The following is a 24705-nucleotide window of genomic DNA, read 5'->3' as shown; positions in this document are numbered from 1 at the left end:
GTGGAAGTGTTCCAGCCCGAAGACGATTGCCAGAAGCTCTTTCTCGATCTGAGCGTAAGCACGTTGGGTCGATGTGAAGGCAGCACTGGCGTACGCAAGTGGCTGACCATTTTGCAGCAAAGCAGCTCCCATGCCGACGTCCGATGCGTCACATTGCAGTGTGAGCTTTTCGGTTGGCTTGTAGAAGCGCAAGACGACGGGTTCTGATGAGATAGCAGTTTTGATACGCTCGAAGGCCGCTTGCTCTCCCTCCGTCCATTGCCAGGACGCGTCTTGATGGGTAAGCTTACGAAGAGGATCGCAGAGATCAGCGAGGTGCGGCACAAAACGAGATAAATAATTCACAACCCCGAGAATGCGCCGGACGCCGTGTACATCGGTCGGTGGTGGCATGTCAGCAACAGCGGCAACCTTTTTCGGATGAGGTTTGAGACCGGCTGTGGTTAGGAGGTGACCAAGGTAGGCAACAGAAGAAACCCGTAGTTGCAGTTTGTCAAGATTCAACTGGATGTGCAATTGTGCGCAGCGCTCCAGCAGTTGAACGAGCTTGCGATCATGGTCCGCTGTTGCGGCGCTCTCAGTGGGACCGTCACCGACAATAAGAATATCGTCCGCTACGACATAGACACTGGTCAATCCTTCAAGGCATTGAAGGAGACGACGTTGAAAAATTTCTGGCGCCGGGGCAATTCCGAAAGGCAACCGATTCCACTGATAACGCCCAAACGGAGTTCCAAAGGTTGTGAGGCTGCGGGAAAAGGCGTCAAGAAGGACATGCCAGAACCCATTTCGGACATCTGCCACGGAGAAAACCTTCGGGGTGTCCAACTCCGGAAGTATGTCCTCCAGTGTTGGCATGTGATAGTGGGAGCGTTTAAGAGCTCGATTGAGCGGCTTGGGATCCAAGCAGAGACGTATGCTTCCGTTCGGTTTGGGAATTATAACAGGAGCCGAGACCCAATCGGTTGGGCGTGTAACAGGAGAGATAACACCTTGTTTCTCGAGGCGTTGTAACTCAGCACGAAAACGTTCCTTCAGCGCGATAGGTGGTCTACGTGTCGGAAGTTTAACAGGCTGGACACTGGGGTCTAGCTCCAGAGTCTCTTCTCCCGGAAAGGTGCCTAACTTGTCTTCAAATACCGCTGGATATTTGCGAAGCAAGTCCTCTTTTGAAAGAGAGACAGGTGTGCCCGGCTTGACCTGCTCCGTCGCAGTGACAGCATGCAAAAACTGCGGTCGCACTTTGAGAAACCCCATTTGTATTGACGCAGAGGATCCCAATATCGAAACCGGAGCATCGCGCACGACGAGAAATTTACCACGGTACCAGCGTTTACCGTTTATATATCGAACGCGAAACTCACATTCTCCAGCCGGCGGGACGGTCGATTTGTCATATAACCGTAAGACTTTGTTAGTGCGCGCGATCCGGGCGTCCTCGGGAAGATCGCACTCCCGGATAGTATTCCACGAAAGTGGGCGTGGGTTCGAATCCCACTCCTGTCACAATGTAACGTGTCTTAAGATATACTAGCTGTGTACCCGTCTTCGACGGGTATATAAATGTGTTATCGTTTGTAAATAAGTAGGGATGATATGCGTGTGTTTCGGCGTTACCCAGGCCACACCAACGGGGAGGTACACACGCGACGTGGCCCAAAAATGTTGGGGGTGCTATTGCACGTGGTTGCTGGTTACAGTGGTATGGTGAAGGGTGGTGTAATTTTTTAGAGTAGAACTTCGGTATAAACAACATTCGCTGTTTCATCTGATTCGGAGAGAATGTGGATATTGTTGGGGCTGCTTACTCTGGAGCAGGCAACGTAGAATTGCCCGTGAGAGAAACAGGGGGTAGTGAGGAAGAGGCCTACCGTTTTGAGTGTTTGCCCTTGGGATTTATTAATAGTCATGGCAAAGGAGGAACGGACAGGAAATTGTAGGCGCTTGAAAGGTATGGTGGTGTCGGAGGGAATGAGAGGAATTCTTGGAATAAAAATTGTCTCTCCCCGATATTGTCCCATGGCTATTTCGGCTTCGATGATGTAGCGGCGAAGTCGTCTGACAATTAGTTTGGTTCCATTGCAGAGTTTAGGGGGATCGAGGTTTCTTAGAAGGAGTATGGGTGTGCCGATTTTAAGTCGGAGTCTGTGGGGTGGCATACCCGTAGGAGTCAGAGAATTGAGGAATTCCGTTGGATATTGAACGGCGTCGTCGATTTCGGTAGTGGTATCTATGGATAGGTAGACTTGCTCTTCGGTTGGTATTTGGTCTAAGAGAGATTCGTTGATCAAGTGAACGCTTTGATTCGTAGGTGCTAAAATTGCACGTTCGGAAAGCCAATCGACGTCGAAAAAATTCTGGGAAACATCGGGAAAGACGCTGTCTTGGAGCTTTTCTAGGGTGTCGACCAGATTTCCGCAGGGTATTTTGATAAGGCCGTTAGCGGGGTTAGGTGGAATTTTTCCGTCTCCTATTCGAAGGAGGAGATCAGCGTATTGACCTGCACGAACGTCGTGAAATCTGTGAACTCGCATGTTCTTTTCAAGATGAAACGTTTTAACGTAAGGCCAGAGGACTTTGGAAGATTTCAAGCAGGCACTGATTTCGTCGGCTCGGGTTCCACGTTCAATTATGGGAAGCGTTTGTCGGAAGTCACCTGCAAGCACCAAAATATCATTGTGTTGCAGGTCTTGGAGTGTTCTGTTCAGCGCTTCTAGAGCTTGCTTGTGAGACATCGTGCATTCGTCCCAGACTATAATCTTAGCACGTCGAAGTAGTTCGGCTCTTGCAGTATACCTCTCTTTATGTTGCAAGTGGGCCGATCGGTGTTATGTAAATTTAGCAGTAGTTTAAAAGTGGAATGCGCCGTTTTTCCGCCTGATAGAAGTGTTGCTGCTATTCCTGATGAGGCTACTGCAATTGCTATGTCGCCTTGCAGTCGAATTTTCGCTAGGAGTAAATTGAGAAGAAACGTTTTCCCTGTTCCTCCTGGGGCGTCGAGGAAGACGATGCTTCCTGTTTCGTCTCGAGCGAGTTGCAGAATTGCGTCGTAGGCTGTGCGCTGGTCTAGTGTGAGAAGGGGTGTTCTGTGATCTACCATTTGCTGTAATTCATCTCTGTCATAGGCGTATTCGAGTGCGACTTCTCTGGGCAGATCGGTAGATGATGCGGGATGAGACCTATCGGGGGCAGTGCAGCTTCTGCAAGAGCTTTTGAGCAAAAGAACGGGTTCACAAAGACCGAAAAGGTGCCTGTACTAACGACTTGTAGTGACAACCGGAAGTAACACCAACTATTACCGGAAGTAACGCCGGAAATGTCAACTTTTCACGTGTCTAGCAAATAACCACACCAGAACAGAAAACTGGGAGAACAGACCCGGGCGAAGCCGGGTAGTCAGCTAGTCTATACTCAAAAGACGCTAAGGGTCCGAGCGCGCGCTAAGAATTAGGACTGGACTGCGCCATCTTGCCGATCTTTGGCCGCCTTAGGACAGCTTAACTCAATTAGCTCGATACATCTACACCAACAACTCAAAAATCGAAAATAGCTGCAGCCTGCTGACTGAAAAGAAAAGTCGCTTCGTGCGCGGGCCCGGGGTAACACGAGAGCGATCAGCAGTGATGCACGACTTGATGTATCGCGGGAAAATTCCCGGGCTGCGCGTACGAGGCCGGAAACTGATCGCTGCCAGACACCCGGAATCGCGGAGCGGTGTGATAGGCATAGGGCATGGCATAGGGCGTCGTCGCAACGCCGCCGAATCCGACCTTCCCATCGCAGGGCAACGGCCGTTTCGTCGCTTCGGTGGCCGCATCGGCGACAACGACGTCGATGCCGAGTTCCTGGCTGAGATGAGAGATGTACCTGATGGCGTAGCGTAGCGTGCGAATTTTCGACAATTTTGTATCAGGCGGTATGAAGGGAAGCGAATTCTTCAGCGTCTTGAACGCCTTGATCGTCGAATGCCTGCGATCGCGCTCGCGATCATTCGCCGTCAGCGACGACGGCATTCCGCGTCGTTCGGCACGCTTCGCCTTGCGCTTCGACGAGCATAGCGAGGCCGTCGCGTCGATCGACGTGTCCGTTCTAGGGGAAAGCGATCCGGTATCACCGTTCGCGTGACGTCCACTCATGTTAGCCTGTGATGTAAGCATAGATATTAGTGATTGGCAACTCCCGTTTGTCACGTGACTTTTCGTGACCCTATTTACGTTTGTACCCGTAAGCGTTCGAGGAAACCACGGCAAAATAGGAGATAAAATAGGAAGAAGTGCTTCCCACGTTACTGGAAGTGTACTAAGGAATAGAAACAGTGGCCGCCATGCAGTTTTCTGTCCCTAGAGCCTGTGTACGCGATCATCTCGTGATCATCTGCGACAGGGTTGCCTCCCTCTCGATCCAATTTTCGGGGTTCTCGGCCTAACCATCTTATGCCTATATAGTTTCTACATGCGGTAGGCGTATTTTTTACCAAATCGAAGAACGCTTCGATGTAGGAGCTCCTTTTTTGTGCGTAGGAGGTGCCTCAACTGCGACAGGGCACGGATACTAGAAGAAGTGACAGGGTTGCGACTTCCTGTGTAGTAGCTAGCGTCCATCAGTGTTTTGGAGTGTGTTTAGCAGGGATTCTTACATGCTGTAGGCATAATTGTTTGCTGCAGAGTACAGAAATGACTGAAACTCTAAAGTTTGGATATAACGTTGAGGAGATCCACGAGGCCTGCCGAAAAACAATTATGCCTACCGCATGTAAGAATCCCTGCTAAACACACTCCAAAACAGTGATGGACGCTAGCTACTACACAGGAATTCGCAACCCTGTCACAGTTGAGGCACCTCCTACGCACAAAAAAGGAGCTCCTACATCGAAGCGTTCTTCGATTTGGTAAAAAATACGCCTACCGCATGTAGAAACTATATAGGCATAAGATGGTTAGGCCGAGAACCCCGAAAATTGGATCGGGAGGGAGGCAACCCTGTCGCAGATGATCGCGTGCTCTCGGATCGATTCTACCGGCTCTAGCGACAGAAAACTGCATGGCGGCCAATGTTTCTATTCCTTAGTACACTTCCAGTAACGTGGGAAGCACTTCTTCCTATTTTATCTCCTATTTTGCCGTGGTTTCCTCGATCGCATACGGGTACAAACGTAACTACCATACGAAAAGTCACGTGACAAACGGGAGTTGCCAATCCCTCTCTCTCTAATATCTATGATGTAAGACTACTGTAGAAGGGATGCGCAACAATTCGCTGACGGACTACGTCTGCGAATACGCAGGGGGGAAGTCCTGTAAAATGCGATTACCGATCTGCATAACGAAAACTATTTCGCTCAAAACTATTAGATCTTTTAGTAATCTCCCGATCGCACATGCGTTTGAGGTAGAGAAACTACCCGCACAAAGGCAAAAATTGCGCGCGGATGGTCGACAGCTGCAACATGAGACCAAATAAATAAAAAGCGAAAATATTTAGCGCCTCTCCTAACATTGCCATGGATTTATAACACCCTAATGCTTATGTCTGAGTGGGGATTTGCACAAAATTTTGCTTTAATGCGCGTTCAAAAATTTCAACACGCTCTCCTCGAAAACTGTCCCCCCCTAATTAAAAATTCGTCGGACCTTAAATCGAAGCTTTGTTCCTAAAGCTTATCCATTGCGTATTGACCTTATCCAAAGCCATTTTGTGAGACATAGTCATCAGGGAAAACGTAGCAATAACCTAATTGGTAGGGACTCGTGCATGCGCAAACAGATAAACTATTATTGGCTACTATTCATTGATGCTTGATCATGCGCCTTTGAAAGTCCGCCCTGCCGGTGGAGACTAGCTGAATACCCGGCTTCGCCCGGGTTCGGTTTTAAATTGATTGCTTACTTAATGGCGTACGTGTCGGCGTTACCCAGGCCACACCACGGGGAGGTCCGTACGCCACGTGGCCCAAAAATGTTGGCCTCTTTCGAGGCGTAGGATAAGGTACGTAGGTTGGGGTTAGGGAAGGGGGAAGGTACGTCGGGCTAAAGCACTTCGTGATAGACTACGTTTGCTGTTTTGGGTGATTCTGTCAGGACGTACAAATTAGTAGGAGAACTTACACGCGAGCAGGCCACGTAAAATTGGCCGTGAGCAAAGCATTTTGTCTGAAGACTGAGACCTACCGTCTTTAATGTCTGTCCCTGCGACTTGTTTATGGTCATTGCGAAGGACAGCCTGACGGGAAACTGCAGTCTCTTGAACGGAACGGTGGAATCGGACGGAATTAGGGGAATGCGCGGAATAAATACACTTTCGCCTGCGTACTGTCTATTGCAAATTGTCGCCTCTATAACGTTGGGGCAGAGTCGCGTAACGGTCAACTTCGTTCCGTTGCACAGTTTCGGGGCGTCGATGTTTCGCAGGAGCATAATAGGAGCACCGACTTTTAGAGCTAAAGTGTACGCAGGAAGACCGGGGGATTTAGGGAATTAAGAACTTCGGTTGGATAGTTGACTGCATCGTCTGGTTCCATAGTCGTATCAACGGCGAGATAAACCTTTTCGTTGTCTGGTATGAGCTGGAGCATAGTGTCGTTTATTTGATTGACGGCGTCATTTCGAGGAGCGAGAATGGCGCGTTCGCCAAGCCAGGCGGTGTCTTTGTATCGCTCGTGAAGTTGAGGAAAAACGGCTTGTATGAGTTCGTTTGGTGATTGGACGACTGTGCCGCAAGGTATACGTTGATGAGACCGTCTTTAGGGTCGGTGGGAATCGTTCCATTGCCGATTTGCAGGAGTAACTGTTCATAAGAGCCTGACTCGCGGTCTCCATACAGATGGACTCTCATGTTCGTTGTCAAACGCATGGTTCGAACTTTAGGCCAAATGGAGCGCGAGTATTTGAGGCATGCGCCTATCTCGTCGGCCTTGGTTCCTTTTGCTATGACAGGCAGCGTTTGTCTAAAGTCTCCGGCCAGTATTAGAGGCAGACCGCCCATGAGCGTTTCGTTGTTGCGAATATCACGAAGGGATCTGTCTAATGCTTCGAGCGCTTTCTTGTGGGCCATGGTGCATTCGTCCCACACTACGACTTTGGCGAGGGAGAGAAGTCGCGATCGCGCAGTGTTCTTCTGAATGGTGCAAGTGGGACGCTCGTAACGACTGATGTCTAAGGGAAGTTTAAAAACAGAGTGGGCCGTCTTGCCGCCAGTGAGGAGAGTTGCTGCGATTCCCGAAGAGGCGACTGCGAGAGCGATTTCCCCTTGTGATCGTATCTTATCTAGGAAAAGATTGAGTAAATAGGTTTTTCCTGTTCCTCCTGGCGCATCGAGGAAAATGATAGAATCGTCGGGACCTCGAGCGGCGTAGGCAAGTAATTCTTCGTAAATGTGTCTTTGCTCTTCGGTGAGTGAGAGTTCGTTTCTTGTGAGTCGTTCCTGCATTTCAGCGTTGTTATAGGAGTATTCAGCAGCAATTTCTCTAGGAAGGCTGTCGTCTTGTTCAGAAGAGCGATCAGGACTGGGCAAATGATAATCGCTAAGAGGTTTTCCTCCAAGAAACGAAAGGAGCTTGTTCTCGATGCAAAGTAGAGCTCGGTTGAAAATTGCGTCAGTGTACGGTAGCGTGTCGTCGTTTGCGCGTCTGCGAAGAGTTCGGAGGAAATCTGGGGCCATCGCTTCTTTGTGTTGTTCCCATAGACGAAGAGGATCGGAAATTTCGCACATGTGAAGCATGATGGCAAACATGTCGCGAATTTTGTAAGGACGATCGGTGACCGTGCATGGCTTCCGTGAGTGCAATGCTGATCGTCAGCCAAAAGTCCGCGTTCCCGACACGCTTCGGCGTAGGTTTCAAAAACGGTGCCATCTACTGTTCGTAAGTCTGCAAAAGACGTCGGTCCTCGAACGTGAAGCAAAAGAAGTCGCAAAAGATAGCATTCGGTGTTTTTGGGATGAATCGTGTAAATGCGCCCTAAAGTTGTTGACTTTCTGATGCCGTCAGTTTCGGGCACGAGGTGACCTTGTATTCTTCTCTGCCACTTTTTCTTCACCCATCTGTAGTATCGTGGAACGTCGATGTACAGTAGAGTTTTGGCAAAATCGTCGGAAGCGCAGAGTTGGAAGAAACCTGTCAACGTCGTAGCAGGAGGTTCTGCTGCACGGTCCGGGGCGTTCTCAACGTTGAACAGCGTTCTCTGACCGTTTTCCAAGTGGACCTGAAGTTGTTCGACTGCTGGAAAGTGGTCGTGAATAGGAAATTGCAACATGCGCCAGAAGCCTTCGTTTGTACTAATGTATCTCGCTATTTGGTAGCGCAGGATTTCGTCGTTTCTGTGCTGATTTGCCAAGCCGACGACAGCTTTGTCTTTGCCTTTGTTCAAGTAGGCCATTAGGTATTTCAGGGCGCAAATGGACCTGCAGTATTCGACGTTCACGTGGCAGTCGAAAGTGCGAGATAGAAATGGACTGTAGGGAACGACCCACCTGTTGTCAACGTGAAATCTGCCTATTGTCGTTTCTACTCCACCGTCTTCTGGAGATCGGCGTCGGTATAGGGGATAACCGTTGAGTGATGTGATGGTCTCGCGCAAAAACTCTCTTGGATAGTGTTTGGTGCATTGGCCGTCTTTCATGCAAGGAGTCGGCCGCAAGGTCCGTGGATCATGTGCTTGGCGATTGTTGCAATTCACTAAGTACCATGCCCTGCTTGCAGGGTATGTATCCCTGGCGCCGCTGCGCTTCGAACGCCCTTCCGCGCGATCGATTGAACGCGCGATCGTCGGGAACCCCGCCGCGGATCCTCCTCCGCCGTCGCTTTTCCGAGCCGCCGATCGCGCCGGAATTCCAAACGCGACGTCTCGCGCGGGTTCTCTACCGGTCCGAATCGAGCAATCGCCGCCGTGAAGTCGCGTTTCACCCCAATTCGAATCGCCTTAGAGTGCGCTATGCATATTTTCTCCGCCGCCATCTTCCTTTGTCTTTCCGTTTTTCCATGGCTTCTTCCGCGCGAAAGCGACCTCGCTGCGAGGTTCCAGCAACTCCTGGTAGAGTGCCCTGCCCTTGCAATACGTGTATCCCTGATGCATGTTTCCCCCCTGAGTTAATTAAGTTTACCGCATAGTGGAATTCGCAGTGTACCATTCCCTGCTTGCAGAGTACGTATCACTGATGCATGTTTTTGTGCAATTGACACTGTACCACTTCCTGCTTGCAGGGTATGTATCCCTGATGCACGTTTTCCCCCTGAGTTTCCTCATACTGTGCTTAGTGCAATTCACAGTGTACCATTCCCTGCTTGCAGGGTATGTATCCCTGATGCATGTTTTTCGCCTGAGTTTAATACCGCATAGTGCAATTCACAGTGTACCATGCCCTGCTTGCAGGGTATGTATCCCTGATGCATGTTTTCCCCCTGAGTTTACCGCATAGTGCAATTCGCAGGGTACCATGCCCTGCTTGCAGGGTATGTGTCCCTGATGCACGTTTTACCCCTGAGTTTACTGCATACTGTGCATAGTGCAATTCACAGTGTACCATTCCCTGCTTGCAGCGTATGTATCTCTGCATATATACCAGCACCCGAGAGATCACAACCGACCATAGACGACCTGCCTAGAGAAATAGCAATCGAGTACTCTTACGACATAGAGTCACTGCAGCAAACAATAAAACAAAGAATACCTATGCTCTCTTCCGATCAACGACACGCGTTTGAACGTCTTTCGCAACTCGCACAAAGTCCTACAGGAATCATTATATTTCTCGATGCTCCCGGAGGAACAGGAAAGACCTTTTTGCTCAATCTCTTTCTTGCTCATATTCGCGCACAGCGTCAAATAGCGATTGCCGTCGCCTCTTCAGGAATTGCTGCTACATTACTAACGGGTGGTAAAACAGCCCATTCTACATTTTAAACTCCCCCTCGACCTAAATAATATTGAAAATCCGACGTGCAACATTAGCAAACGTACATCCCGAGCTGAACTCCTCAGGCGCGCGAAAGTCATTGTGTGGGACGAATGCACAATGTCCCACAAAAACGCCTTTGAAGAACTAAACACTACTTTACAAGATTTGCTTAACAACGATCTCCTCATGGGAGGTAAGCTATTGGTCCTAGCGGGAGACTTTTGCCAAACACTGCCTATTATACCCCGAGGAACTAGAGCCGACGAAATAAGCGCTTCACTAAAATCCTCTAAGCTTCTTTGGGCGACCGCAGTTGTGTAACATTCGCCGGAGGCGGCATCTCTTGGACAGCCAGGTTTTTTGGTGATTGTTGCAACCCGTCGGCGCTAATAACATGACCGCAGTATTCCACCGAGGGTAACAAGAAACGGCATTTTGCTCGATTTACACGCAACCCATGATACTGTAATCGATCCAAAACCGCATTAAGCGATTGCAAGTGATCATCGACTGTCTTTCCCGAAACTATTATGTCATCCAAGTAGCATTGAACGTTAGGTAACCCTTGGAGTACCTGGTCCATAGCGCGTTGCCAAATCGCCGGGGCAGATGCTACCCCAAACGGCAGCCGTTGGTATTCATATAGGCCTTTGTGTGTCGTGATGGTCATAAATTTCCTAGATCCTTCGTCCAGTTCCATTTGTAAATACCCACTCTTTAATTAGGTCAAGAACGCTGAACGTTGTGCCACCATTTAAATTAGCGAATATCTCTTCAATCTTGGGTAGTGGGTAGTCGTCAATGTCTAGCACCGGATTCACTGTCACTTTAAAATCTCCACATACTCTCACGGCCCCATCTGATTTGGGCGGCGCCACGATAGGTGTTGCCCAGTCGCCTGGTAACGGCGTTGTCCTGCGGAGTAAGCCTTCCTTGTGCCGCTCGCCAGCCCCATTGCTCAAATAGCGCCGACGAGCCTTCTCCAACTGTCCGACGTCCAGCGGGGTTCGGATTCCGCCAGCTCGTCGAGCGCCGACACGATTTTGCTGGGGAGCGCGATCTCGCTCCACTTGCCGACCTGTATTCTGTCCGACGTCCGTTTCCGCCCGCTGTGCAAGCGTTCCGTCGCGGGTTGGCGCAGCCGGTTGCGTCGGGCCGATCGCCACTTGCTGTGCCAAGGCCCGCGCCGCGCCGGTGGCAGCAGCAAGCGTTAGGAGCTGCGAGAATTCGGCGTTACCCATCGACCATGATGGTTGGGTCCGCTCTCCCTCTTGGGCCAGGGGCGGGGGGATCGTCGCCGATTGTTCATCGAAAAGAAAGAAGAGCGAAAACACCGAAGTGCGTTGTTGAGAGACAGAGAAAAAAAAACGTGCAGCCGCGCATGCCTCGCTGCGCGACTTCATTGAGTGGGCCTAACGCGCGCTAGGGGAGAGTGTTCCCGCCCGGCTCCCCGCTGATCACGTCGGTTCGATTCTAGCCCAAGCCGAATCCGAGCCCCCCAAGCGGCGAGTCACGTCCGAAGGACGGAGAAGCGGGTGCGGCCCCCCGAGCAGCAAGGGAAGGAGGGTGGGAAAAGCCTCGTCGACAGACTTCGGACTTACCGCCGTCGCGTAGGAAAGGTAACTTCGTTACCGTTCCGCATTCCAATCATTGAACGGTTAATCAGATTATGGTTGTTAGCGAATCAGAGACGAGCAGTTGGAATGCTACTGACTGGTCTCTGATTGGTCGACCAACTTCCGGCAAACTAGTTCTGTCCAGCCTGTTCTTAATCCTTCTTCATTACGTATCATTCATTCATTCATTCATTCGTTCGAATCATTCATTCATTCACTCTCATTCATTCATTCATTCATTCATTCATTCATTCATTCATTCATTCATTTTGACCCTGTTGTAGAGCCAAAGTAAAGTGGGGTCTCTTTTACCATCGCCTAAGCGCTTCGAAACGTCTCCTATTCCCTCTTTCGCGTTCTCCAGCTCGAACAAGCGACGACGTACGAAGAACGAGCTGCAATTCGAAGAGAACTTCGAGAACTTCACAAACAAAAGCAAGCTGGATCAACGGCGAACGGCTCCACCGCCACAGCCGCCGCCACAGCCGCCGTTTCGTCAACAAGGAAAGAGAAGAAGGTGAGCGCGAACGCGAGTCCGATCATCATAGCAAAGGAGCGTCGTTTTCTTTACGGCTAAAACAATAATAAACTTTGCAGACCCACAGCAAGGCCGCGGAGAGCAGGACGACGACATCGATCGCTCCTAAAAGTCGGTCGCAATTCTCGATATCGTTCCACATACCATATAATATTTTTTTATTACAGGAGCTGAAAGGGAGCAGGAAGAGAAGCAGGACGTGTACACGAGCAAAGTCGAAACGGTGCATCTGAAGCGACGGGTCGAAATGCGAGTTTTCAGAAGAAAGGTACTTATTACACTACAGAGATTCGTTGTTCTCTAAGTCTCTTTATATGCGATTTTCTTCCTGTGATAACTGTGATTACAAGGTTTGAAGAATCAAACCTTGTAATCACAGTTACCCGATACTCTGGTATTTTAGTTACCCTGTCATCGAAGTTACACTGTAATCTATTTTAGATCAGTTTGACACAATGACGTCTCACTGTGACGAATGCCTACGTGGAGACGACACAGCGACACATTGATGTAATATACTGACGATCTAAATATACTGACCCCACAACATCCTGTCGTGACTTGACGTCAACGAAGTGTACAGTACACAAGGCGAAAGGTCGCCTCTCTGACGTAAGGCAAGATCCGTGGAGTCGTGGTCCTGAATTCGTATTTAGGCGCTCGCTCTCGTTCACCTAGGCAGTACACAGCCCTGAACCGATGCATCTCAGATGCTCTTTCACTTCCTTCGCAATGATCGGTATCATCGTCGCATTGACTCTGGTAGGAAGAGGTACGGTAAGATAGTGGACGGACGCCACTTAGCCTCCTTGTTTTCTCCAGACCGTTCCACACGCGTAATAGACTAGCACACATTCCATACAGATTTCTGCATGCTTGCCCTGCATGTCAGACCTCACACTTTCTTTGAAAAATGCACGGCTAACTTCGGCTGATTGCATGCGTGATTTCTGCATGCTTGCCCTGTCAGACCTCACACTTTCCTTGAAAAATGCACGGCTAACTTCGGCTGATTGCATGCGTTGCCTAACTTTCTTCATTAGGTGCAGGACAGTCGCCTTCGCCTATTGAGGATACCTACACTACCACTTCAAAACATCCTCCTAAGTCCTCTAAGCCACCCAAGCCACCCAAACTCATAAACAGCCGATTTGGAGTCAATCCAGAATTTATTCTTTCTCCAAACGAGAGACAGACAATCGAGTCGCCTACTCTCATTTGGTCTTTAGCGTCCAGATTTATGGTGTTCAACTACACAATTGTTGAAGTGCCAGAAAAATTTACCATGAGGTATAAAGTCATGTGTCTAAGACAACGGCCGGGGAGAAAAGTGAAAGGGCACAAAGTCAAGAAGGGATCTATCAAACTCGATACGACTCTGCACAAAGGCCAGCCACGACGATGGTGCCATAAAATTTACGACAACGAGACCGAAGCCGATGCGTGCACTTCGTTTTACGTTCTCATCGAAACGAAAATGGACTTGGGTGAAATCCATCTTAGCGAATTTCAATTTGGAGGTTCCACAATATGTCTTTCCAAGGAAAAAAGACGTAAGAGAGAATAAATTGTAGTTCGTCTGGAATTTTGCTCTTTTTCTCAGCTAAAAACACCGCTGCTAGTTGCAACTTTGAGAACGGCGATTGTGAGTACAAAAACGACGCGTGCGGTTTAGCGGAGTGGAAGTTGAAAGAGAGCGACGAATCAGTGGCACGACGAAAGCGCGACTTCGTCTATTTCCTTCGACGACGAAGAGAAGTTTTTCTGAACAGCGGAGAAGCGGTCTCTCTCATGAAGGAGACGACAGTGGCGGCCTGCGACTTTCGCAACATTAGAATACCCAATCTGCAAATGTCAGGCTGTACCGTATCCTCAGAGGCAGAAACAGAGCGAAAAAAGAAGAGACATCGTCGGTTCACAGGTAAATCAGTACGTAAGAAATTAATTAATTAATTAATTATCTTTTTTCTAATTTAGCTGCGTCGCTGTACTTGGATCCGGCTGATAGTGCTAATAACTTAGCCATGGGTATATTTAACACTCTGTCCGTTGTCTATCATACTGCCAATTCTATACTTTCTTTTACCTTCCAATTTTCCGCAGAGGGACTGCATCAGATCGTCATTGGCGTAGTTTGCACTAGTAGAACTGAGTGGGTCAAGCTGAAGGAAAACGAGGAGTACCAACTGTCTAATTTTGAGATTGCGACGGAGACGCAATCTGGCTTTAGATGCTTGAATTTACATAAATACGTCACCCAAGAAAAGTGCTCGGAATTTGCTGTTCAGTTTGTGGGTGCAGCTTCATATAGTGCACTGATAATTGATGACATCAATTTCTGCAAAACCCTCCACAAATGTTTATGCACTGGTGAGACCTCTTTCACTTCAATATTACATTACAACGCGATGTTTTCTCTCTAGAGAGTGACAACTGAGCGAAAGCAGTCTGAAGCACGTTTTATTTGTCCTACATATACCGTACTCGTATCGCGCGCGCGCGCGCGTGTTATCTGTGTTATCTGTGTTGTTGAGGCTCTCCAAAGAATGAAAAACGAAAAACTCTTTTCCCTCACACGTGATCGCCCAAAAACCAAATTGTTTGTCTGTCGGTATACACTGACGTCACAATCGCACTTAGACAAATCACGCACAAAGGTGCCTTTATGACGTCACATTCATTGTGATGTCATGCTCTTCCGTATTTTGAAGAAAAAAGGTGACGTCACAGTAGATAGAAACCCCGGATTGTTATACAGGCTATCATTGAGGATAAATACTATTTTTAAAGGTACTGTACATACAATTGATTAATTAAAATTGTTGTGTGAACCGAAAAATTTTGCTGTTTTAGATCCGAAAGTCATGATCAAACCTTCTAAATCGGTTCAGCTGATTCAAGTCAAATGCGAGAAGAGTCGCGTGCTTTCGTGCTCCGCAAAGGGCTACCGTTCAATCGAACTTGACCGTTAGAAAAATTCAAAGGAGTGGCGATTTCCTAAACTACACGTGCGAGGCGTATAGCGGTGTCGGTAACAAAACGAGTCGGAGTTTTCTTCTAAACGTCACCTGTAAGATCATTAGAGTTTGAGCAACTGTACTTACTAGCCTCGCGTGCGCCAGGCTCTGCTCCCGGATAAACCCGGGGAGGAGAAGTACTTGAGTTCACGTGATCAGCCCCCTTTTGGGGGCAGCGGTCGGTCATGTGGCGGATAACATACTGCCGATGTCACCTCCGTAATTAAAAGTAATTGCTTCACTGCTTGCCTGCATGCCAGTGGTCAATACGTAATGACATTATCGCACCTCTAACCGGCTTATCTGTGCAGGCCTGTAAGAAACAGCATTCTCGGAGTACGATGTCTTTCTGTTCTTATGGGGTGATTATTCCATTAATTTGCAAACGTAGTAAGTGCACGATTAATACGAGGCAGGAAGACGTAGTGTCAGCAAAACAAGTCCAACTCGCTGTATCTGTCGAGCATTCCTTTGGTCTCCATCATCAGAAAGTTATCTTTATAAAGATATCTTTAAACATGTTTACAACGGTAACATTCACGTCCCTCCATAGCCTCTCTATTCTCTGATTGTGGATCCTGTCAGCATACTTCCTCTTCCCGTCCCGCGAACAGCCAGCATATAACGAGCAACGTCAATGTTTTCTAGGCCGTGATCGGATCGAACACGAGAAGGAGTGCCGTAATCACGCGCAGCCTCTTCAAAAAGAACGCGCACCGTACAAGCGCGGTTGTTGGTACTTGCTTGCAGGTACTTTTTGGTATTACGGTGTTTTGGTTTCCAGGAGCTTTTTTAGTTGTGCTTTTAAGTTGAGGAGGTTGTGTTATCAGTAGTTAGCAGTGTACAAGATGCTCTTTGTGAATTTTGCATAAGTTTTTTGAAAATCGCGCGGTGGTTGTCCGGGACTGCGTGTATACGGGAAGCGTGATAGTGATAGTGATAGTGATATTAATTTATTTTTCGACGGAACAACCCTCGACACGTAATGGTCGATCTACCGGGTGCCGTACATAATTCCCTATCTACCATAAATAAAATAAATAATGTATATCTTTTGATTAATTAAATATGTTTATTTCTCTTGGACAGAATAACAGTTAAATCGTAATCGTGTTTTCAGTCATCGCCACGGGACGGCTTAAAATGGAGCGAAGCGGACGAACGAGGAAGGGATCGGCTATCGCGAAGGGCAAGTTTCGTGCATGTTCGCGTGTCTTTACGTTCTTCGCGCTTCAGTTTTGGGGCCACGTACGCGATCGAGGGGTTGTATTACTCTTCTCCTTTGTTCCTTACGCGGTTTCTTCCGCAGCAAGATTCAGAGCGCGTTTGGAGGACTGTTCATGTGGCGCAGCGGAGATTGGGGGCCCGAAACGGGATCGCGGCGTTATTCTCGCGTTTCTAGCACTTTCGAGTGTCATGTACTATGCAGTTGGGCTCAGAAAATGATCCTGAGTATAGTTTCATTCTTTTTTAGTCTCACATTCATCGTTTTTCTTTTAGGCACGTTTTTAGGAGGATTAAAAAATTTTTTATTGTTTTAGTGTTATGTCATCTGTGAGCCTTATTCAGGGGATTTCTTAAGTGCATCGTAATTTTATATGTTCTGGGGGCCTTGGTTTTCTTGTATTATATAGGGAGGGGATTGAGCAGCAGAGAGTGGCATAAGGTATAGGTTTATTTTTAGCTTTGGATTTATTTCTAATTTCCTTTCTCTAGCCCTCTATGTTGCCAAAGAACAGCTAGCTGTTGTTTTTTTAAGCGCGTGGGTTAGACTATTTTTAATAAATATTCCGATTGCACAGTGTTACTTACCTTATTTTTCCCTATTTTATAAATATAAAATTTTAAATTTTGGTCAAAATTTGACGTCAGACTCGAAAAAACTTCTTTTCGGAGTTTTTTTGTTGGAAATTGCCTTGATTTGCATTCTGAACATTGAACTGAAACGAAATGACTTTCAAATAACGTCTTTGACCTTTATAGAATCAAAGAAACTAGTGAAAAGGTGGCATTCCGTGCAAAAAAAGAAGGAATGTTTACATCCTTTACATTACGTCATTCCCTGTTACGGAACTAAAAATAGCTCTAGAAAGCCCCCTTTACGCATTTACACATTGAGTACCATCAACAAAAAATATATTGAGTACCTTCAAAAGAAAACACATTCAGGACCTTCAACAGAAAACATATTGAGTATCGCAATCAGATCGTCGCTATTAAAGTGCTCAAAATCGAAGCCGACGATTGCACTGAGGAACAATTGAAAGATTTCAATGACGAAAGCGAACTCTTGAGATCAGTCTTTCATGCAAATATAGTCCGCTTTATCGGAACGGGTAAAAACGCCGAAGACAAACCATTCATTGTGCTCGAATATATGGAACGAGGATCGGTTCGACACGAGTTGGACAATAACTACGCCCACACGCCACCGGAACAAAAGCTTCAAGTCAAATGGGCTACGGATTCTGCCATGGGCATGCGCCATCTGCACGCCATCGGACGAATGCACAGAGATCTCAAGTGCGACAACTTGCTCATCAATGATCGTGGAGTAGTCAAAGTGGCTGATTTGGGGTGCACAAAACTCGTTCCAAAGATCACAGAGGGTCACGAGATTGTGAGAGGGACAAGGGCTGTTGGAACGGCTCTATTTCAAGCACCAGAAATTATTTGCGGACTTCACTACGACTCGTCTGTAGACGTGTACAGCTACGGAATTACCTTGTGGGAAATCCAAACAGCGAAGCATCCTTATGACAAACATTTCCAGCCGGGCGTCACGGCGAGAGATATTCTAAACCGAGTCGTTGAAGAAGAACTTCGTCCTGAGTTTCCCACCGATTGCAACAAAGACATGAGAGAATTGACGCAGTCATGCTGGAACGCAAGACCATTTTGTCGGCCTTCTTTTGACGACATCATAAACAAGTTGAAGGAAATTAGCTCTCCCAATTTAATAGGTGAGATTATTAACTGCGCAGAAATTAATGAAATCAGGGAAGCTGCAAACCTTTGCAGCCCTTGCGATTAATTGCTTTACAATTACTGTACTACCTGCAACGCTGATATGATAGAGACTACAGTTTGAGGTCAAGTAGTTACGTAGTTACTTTAATTGTGACGTTTATTCAGATTTCAATTAAGGATCGTACAAGCAGTCTTCTCACAGTGCTGTTGGCAAGAAACCACTCTTTCGCTGTTTTTTTTACCGTTTTTGTAGCGTTTTGTCTATCGTTAACGTTTGAAGTGAAGCATGATCGTCTCCTCCTGGAAGTACTGGCAAATCAGGTTTATCAGAGTTTTGTAGCCCATTCTGTACCGTGTATCTACCCTTTCTCACGAATATGAAATGCACAAAAAAGGACGACAGAATACCATGGAAGTGAAGAAAACCTGGGAAAGTAACCTAACATGCTCCTGCAGAACGCCACCTTCCCGCTCTTTGCAGTACCAAGGGACGTTCCCGAACAATCAAACGTTAAAGAACGTTCATTTAGTTTTCAAGTAAGGATCGATGGCGCAGACTTCTGGATCACAGCAGTCAATCGACCAATAAATATTCCTATAAAAACTAAATTACCTAATGATCTAAAAACCATTTTAATCAAAAATGGTACTCCAATAAACCTAAATACCTCAACATCCATTGCCCTAGAATAATGACTACATACAAACCAACCTAGATTACCTCAAAATCCATTGACCTAAAATATGCATCTATTCAAACCTAAATTACCTGAATAATCCATTGAAATGGTCTAACCGGGGGTGGCGGCTGCCAGCTAAGCACGTTCGGTGGAAAAGGAGCTACAAACCTACTAAACCTCTAACCGCCCTACCTACTGACAGCCGCCCTAAACCCTAACGCAGAGGGAAAGGACCCGTGCACACTAACATGGTCGGTCGTGATGCAAAACCGAGTACGAATCATCTCTACGTAACGAATGAGTGTCGTCCCCGCTACACTCCCTGTCACACACACAAAAAATGAAGCCTCATGCACTGCCATGACACCAGCCCGCACTCCTGAACCCCAACCCACCCTCGATTACACAGTTGGAAACCAGCCTAGTGTTTAGATTCGTTCCGAAATCGGTCTACGCTCAAGAGCGCGGGCAGTGGCACGCCAGGCAATCCGCTACCTGTGTGTGACAGAGAGTCCCGCCCCCAAGTGCATGCCTACTCCACGGGGGCCCCCAAAAGAAGACCTCGAAAACTCCAGTTATCTTCGTCTGCTCTACACCCCTAGGCAGACCGCGTCGAAGAGCAAAATATCCGCCGTTCTTAAGGAGAGAATGCCGTGCCGTCTAGAAGTTAGGTAAATTTGCGTGGAAGAGAATGAGTTAGGCGCGTACGCATGCAGCACGCGGCGTCGAAGCGTGTTTCATCGTCGCTGCGAGAACAAGCGAAGCCGGCCATCTAGAGAACGCATAGGATCTAGGAATAAATAGGACGGAAACGATCGAGGGTGGCAAAGGGGCCCATGCAGCGGTGCGAACCTAGTAAATGCAAACGTGAACGGCACGCGAGGACACGCGAGAGCGTACGGCTCGTGATTGCTCGCCAGCGATTGGATGCAAGCGCCTGAATAACGAAGGGGCACCACCAGTCACGTGACTGAAGAAAGCATTGCATGCAGGAGAGTGAGGAGACTCTAATGCCTGCTTGAAGCCGTCTTTTGTTTTCACAAGGGATTGCGAGTCGCGCAACTGGCGAAAAAACGCGAAAACCTTTTGTACGAGCGCGTGTGGGGGAGCCGGGAGGCGATCGAACACGCTCACCTGTTGGCTTCACTTCCGCGTAGAGAGCCTTGCCGCTCGGCAGAGGCTCGTTCTCTCTCCCAGACGCTTGCTTGCATGCTAAACGCGAAGAAGTCGACGGAATATTTGCGCACGCGCAACTCACATCAATACAAGTTTTACGCCCACTTCGCTTGACATTGAAATTTTCTGTTCAAAGAATATATACTAGTTTGTTTTCCGTGAACAAGAGATCATCATAGGCTCATCATAGGCAATATCCATTGCTCCGTCGGATCTCTGCTATTTCCATATAAAATCAGCGATTTATTTCTTATTAGACTACCTTGAGTGTCGTGTACTGTCGATAAGTCGGTCTTTCCTTATATAGGCTGCTGCACTGAGTTCATACTGGATATCTATAAAACGTCCACACATTTGGAATTTTTACGTGCAGGTTTTGAAGCTGCTGAGAGATCAGGGCGAACAGAATAGCTTGGAATTTAGTTTGAGACGAGACGAGTTCAGCTGGAGAACGTCCTGTCATTTCTATCGTCCTTTCGATATTAGTGTAAATAGCAGCCAGTTTTATTTATCGTGTTTGAATATAAAGACAGTCAGACACAGTCTACAATAGTACACGAATACAAGAAAACATGAAGTAGAGTAAGACGTCTATGAGAGATTGACTTTGTGACGACGAGCCGCTCCTTCTCCTTCAAAACCGCCTTTCACCGTTCTTTTCGTCGCTGGGCCGTTTCCAACGATTTTCTTCTTTTCCTTCTCTAAGACATCCAAGCATTCTGCACTCGAAGGCCGATCTCCGATTCTCTCTTCATCAGAAATCATCAATGAACAGATCCTTCGCAAGCGAGACCGATTTATCATCAGAAGCTGACGATTTCTCTCCTCTGGGACAGGCCCCTCCCCGGTGAATATTTCAATTAGAGAGATCCCTAGACTATAGACGTCGCTAGGCAACGAACTGCGTCCTGCCATCGGGAGCATTCGTTCGGGAGCAAGATATTGACGACTGAGGGGCCCGGCTGATAAGGAGCTCTCCACCAAATGGGCGGCTCCCAAATCAGCGACTTTCACCTTCATATCTGTCGTCACCAAGACATTGGTCGGACGAATGTCTGCGTGAACGTACGGACGAGGCTTAATTCCGTGAAGATAAGCAATAGCTGACGTCATTTCTAGTACGATGGAGAGCTGCTCGTACTGAGAGAGATAGCACCGAGATGCGTGAGCTGCATCAATGACCTCGCTCACGGATCCCTCGAGCAACTCGCAGACAATTTGGAATGGAATTCCGTCTTCCATCACAGCACCGCATACACTGATGATGCTGGGATGACGGAGTCGACTCGCGGTCAGAACTTCTCTTTGGAAGATCGGAATCGTTCGTCGGGTAGTGATCAAATCGTGGAATTTTTTTACGGCAACTGGCATATTGTGCCAACGTCCAATGATTACGTCTAGAGAAATTCTCATAATTTATATGAAGTATTTATTCACAGAATATTCCTTTGTACGTACCTGCATAAGCTCCAGAGCCAAGTTTTTCATTCGTAAGGAAAACTTGAGTTGAAGGAATGTTGAGAGCCACGTCAGTCTCCAAATCGCGACATCTGGCTCTGCAGAAAGATAACTTTGCGTGACAAAATTTAGAATTTTGTGCCATACGTTAGAACTTCAATCTCTCTCTGAAGAGAACGACAACGGGTCTTTGATTCTGACCTATAGCAGATATTTCGTTTGTAACCTTCGCGTGACAAAAATTTTAATATTTCCTGCCATACGTTAGAGCTTCAATCTCTCTCTGAAGAGACCGACAACGGGTCTCTAACTCTGACCTATAACAGACACATTTCCTTTGTAGGGTAGACTAATAAAGTCGGAGTTTACGTTTGAGTTTCAAAAGCGCGAGACATGTAAGAACATTTGGCTCTGTAGGAAGATACCTTCGCGTGAAAAAGAAAATTAATAGTTCTTGCAAAACCTTAGAGCTTCATTCTCTTTCTGAAGAGACCTACAATGGATCTCTAATCCTGACCTATAGCACACGTTTCCTTGTAACGCAGAGTACTAAAGTCGAAGTTTACGTTTGAGTTTCAAGGGCCTTAGCTATGTCAGTCTTTTCCGTCTGCAAATCATAACATTTAGCTCTGAAAACAGATACATTAGCGTGAAAAATATTAATAGTTCTTGCAAAACCTTAGAGCTTCATTCTCTTGCTGAAGAGAACTACAAGGCATCTCTGATCCTGACCTATAGCACACATTTTCTTTGTAACGCAAAGTACTAAAGTCGAAGTTTACGTTTGAGCTTCAAGGGCCTTAGCTAAGTCAGTCTTTTCCGTCTGCAAATCATGACATTTAGCTCTGAAAACAGGTACATCAGCGTGAAAAATTTACTATTTCGTGCCATACCTCATAGCTTCATTCTCTCTCTGAAGAGAAGTACAACCATTGCAACGGGTCTGTAGCTCTGACCTATAACAGACACTTCTTTTTTTGGGCAGACTACTGATGTCGAATTTTACATTTGCGTTTCAAAAGCGAAAGCCACGTCTTTCTTTTTCGGTTGCAATTTGCTATATTTGGCTCTTTAAAAAAGATACAATTCAATAGTTTTTGCCATACCTTGGACCTTCATTCTCTCTCTGAAGAGAACTACAACGGCTCTCTAACCCTGACCTATAACAGACATTTCCTTGATTCTCTTGTTTCCAAAAATTCTTGCCTTTGCTCTCTGAGTCGAGTATTCTCTTCTTCTGAGGACAGGTATCCTGCTTCCAACTGTGTTCTGCAAGAAAGTGTCACGTGTCGCCACTATTGATCTATTTTAATTACCCTTCGTCTTGAACCTCTAACACATCCGTTCTAGAAATAATCATCTTTTCATCTTTAATTAGAGAGAAACACAGGAATCTCGCACCCCAATTCTTCAATTTCTCTTTCAGTTTCCCGACTCTTTTTCTTAGGAGCTTTTGATATATCTTGAGCTGAAGGAAGTGCACGTATCTCAGTCTCAATCTGCACGAATGACTCGTTCGACGGGACTTAAAAAAGTTGTTAGAAATTAGATTATGATGCTAGTCTCACTGGATTACCAAGAGAAAATTCGTCCAAAATGTCTTTCAAATTGCCATCCTTCTTTTTTCCCCCGATGACAATAATCTGAAGAGATCCATCTTGATTCTCCACGCAATGAAGAGTGTGCCTTTGAATAGGTGCTATTTCCGGATTTAGATCAAGCTGAAAAAATACATTTACTAATAATTAAAACTGATCAAGCGCAATCATAAGAACGAAGTTTGTACCGCATGAGATGTTCTTTTGTCCAAGTCAAGAACGTAGACATGCCGGAATTCTTTTCCTTTCAGTTTCGAATTTCCGTAGACGGACCCACCAATAAGAAGAAAGCAATTTTTTTCAACTTTTTTCGTTGATATGCGACAGATTCTGTGTAAATGCCGAGCGCATGGTGTTTGAGAAAAATTGACGGAAATCCATTGCTATCAAATTTGAATAATTATTTATTACAAAAAATATTAGGGATTTACCTTTTTCTCCAAATCAATCACAAATGCATCATTGACTTGTCCGTCGAAGTATGACCCTCCATGAAGTAATCCACGATGTCCATCGATCGTTTCCACTGCAGCACTGCAACGTGGTTTCGGTCGTTTTCCACTCAATTCAACATCCAACCAATACCCTAATCATTACTAATTGATTAAAATATTACCAGACTTCATTTAATTTAATTTACCTTTTTCACTTCCCTCCTCGAATACAAATTCATAAATCTCATTATTCACTTTCGCATGTAAATGTGCTCCACATTGGAGACGATTTGGAGGAAGGTTTCGGATCGCTCCCCCAAACATGATAACTCGTCCTCCAATAGCCCACAAACAGCAGGAGTGGCGTTTCCATGGTTTCTTTCCGTCGACGGGCGTGGCCACTTTCATCCATTTCATATTCTTCGGATCCAAACCATACACGTCTTCGAGACACGTCAATGCGTATTCCAACAGCGCTCCCCCGTACGAATACACGATTCCATCAACGACAACGCATTGTGCTCCTCGGCAAGGCGGAGGAGTAATTCCTACGGTGAAACGGCGAATCCATTTCTTCTTCTTCTCGCGGACGTTACAAGTCCAGATTTCGTTGCGAGGAAAATAATCAGAATATATCGTATCCTTTATTCCGCCGAAGAGATGCAATTCGTCCCCGATCAACGCACTTTCGTGCGATACTCGAGGTTCGGGTGACAACGCGACGCTTTCTGCCATTCCGCACGTTGAGAAAACTCTAGATAAAAGAAAATTTTGCTCACGCGACGCGAAACTTGAATTTTTGTCTTCGAAGGCACGCGGAGAGGGGTTTCTGAGCCCGAATGAGCTAGAGGAGTCGGGCGAGCCGAATAAATAGTGCTCCTACCTAAATGGAGCCCTGGCTTTCTCTCTTCTTCAAGTTGAAGTACCGAAGTTCGCACCCGGCCTCGTGATCCTAGTCTCCCGTACACGTGGGTATCAAATCCCGGATAAAGTCGAAGCAGGTAAGAATCTCACAGCTCTCGCGCCGTTTCCGCCTTGGGTTGTCGCTCCAGTGCAGCCACAAGATGATCATGCTCGCTGATGAGCAAGCAACCTATCGATTAGTTCGCGACCAAGAGAAGGCTCGCTAAAAGAGGAATGGCTTCCGAAAATACCGGCTGAAAACGATCAGACCACAGCGGGTCACCCATGATGGAGAACAACCAGGGAGGAACCAGGGAAACGACCAGGGTAACGACTAACTAGTCGAACGACTAAAAACACGGCAGCGTGCGTTAGAGAATCCTCCTTACGATGAGCTTTGCAGTCGTCGACGTCGTAAGCGGGT

General features: G+C 47.0%; 4 protein-coding genes and 1 long non-coding RNA gene across 5 annotated transcripts; 2 read left to right on the top strand and 3 right to left on the bottom strand.

The window, feature by feature from the left end:
• Positions 1 to 1727: 1727 nt before the first annotated feature.
• On the bottom strand, positions 1728 to 2735 carry LOC136188172 (ATP-dependent DNA helicase PIF1-like). The gene has a single exon (XM_065975906.1). It carries the CDS (start codon positions 2733 to 2735, stop codon positions 1728 to 1730), a length of 1008 nt encoding a protein of 335 aa, XP_065831978.1.
• A 3701-nt stretch (positions 2736 to 6436) lies between these two features.
• LOC136188171 (uncharacterized) lies at positions 6437 to 8372 on the bottom strand. The gene is made up of 3 exons (XM_065975905.1): positions 7817 to 8372; positions 6768 to 7784; positions 6437 to 6705 (listed from the first exon to the last, which is right to left on the bottom strand). The coding sequence occupies exons 1-3, from the start codon at positions 8370 to 8372 to the stop codon at positions 6437 to 6439; spliced, it is 1842 nt and encodes a 613-aa protein (XP_065831977.1).
• Positions 8373 to 12122: 3750 nt separating this feature from the next.
• Positions 12123 to 12597, top strand: LOC136188315 (uncharacterized). The gene is made up of 3 exons (XR_010670202.1): positions 12123 to 12156; positions 12213 to 12313; positions 12487 to 12597. It is a non-coding gene; the product is annotated as an uncharacterized lncRNA (long non-coding RNA).
• A 3450-nt stretch (positions 12598 to 16047) lies between these two features.
• On the top strand, positions 16048 to 18096 carry LOC136188170 (uncharacterized). Its single transcript, XM_065975904.1, has 5 exons — positions 16048 to 16063; positions 16183 to 16251; positions 16632 to 16643; positions 16697 to 16728; positions 17269 to 18096. Exons 1-5 carry the CDS (start codon positions 16048 to 16050, stop codon positions 18094 to 18096), a joined length of 957 nt encoding a protein of 318 aa, XP_065831976.1.
• Positions 18097 to 20479: 2383 nt separating this feature from the next.
• On the bottom strand, positions 20480 to 24364 carry LOC136187994 (uncharacterized). Its single transcript, XM_065975704.1, has 20 exons — positions 24262 to 24364; positions 23585 to 24132; positions 23376 to 23530; positions 23133 to 23327; positions 22923 to 23067; positions 22748 to 22871; positions 22663 to 22692; positions 22553 to 22615; positions 22453 to 22506; positions 22353 to 22403; positions 22240 to 22302; positions 22129 to 22191; positions 22025 to 22078; positions 21913 to 21975; positions 21810 to 21863; positions 21716 to 21757; positions 21610 to 21663; positions 21494 to 21547; positions 21347 to 21444; positions 20480 to 21285 (listed from the first exon to the last, which is right to left on the bottom strand). The coding sequence occupies exons 2-20, from the start codon at positions 24111 to 24113 to the stop codon at positions 20480 to 20482; spliced, it is 2697 nt and encodes an 898-aa protein (XP_065831776.1). The 5' UTR covers positions 24114 to 24132; positions 24262 to 24364.
• Between the last annotated feature and the right edge of the window lie 341 nt (positions 24365 to 24705).

Source organism: Oscarella lobularis, chromosome 6 (genome assembly GCF_947507565.1).
Source record: "Oscarella lobularis chromosome 6, ooOscLobu1.1, whole genome shotgun sequence".
Classification (NCBI taxonomy): domain Eukaryota; kingdom Metazoa; phylum Porifera; class Homoscleromorpha; order Homosclerophorida; family Oscarellidae; genus Oscarella; species Oscarella lobularis.
The sequence above is the reverse complement of the archived record's forward strand: the minus strand, read 5'-3'. Positions and strand labels throughout refer to the sequence as shown.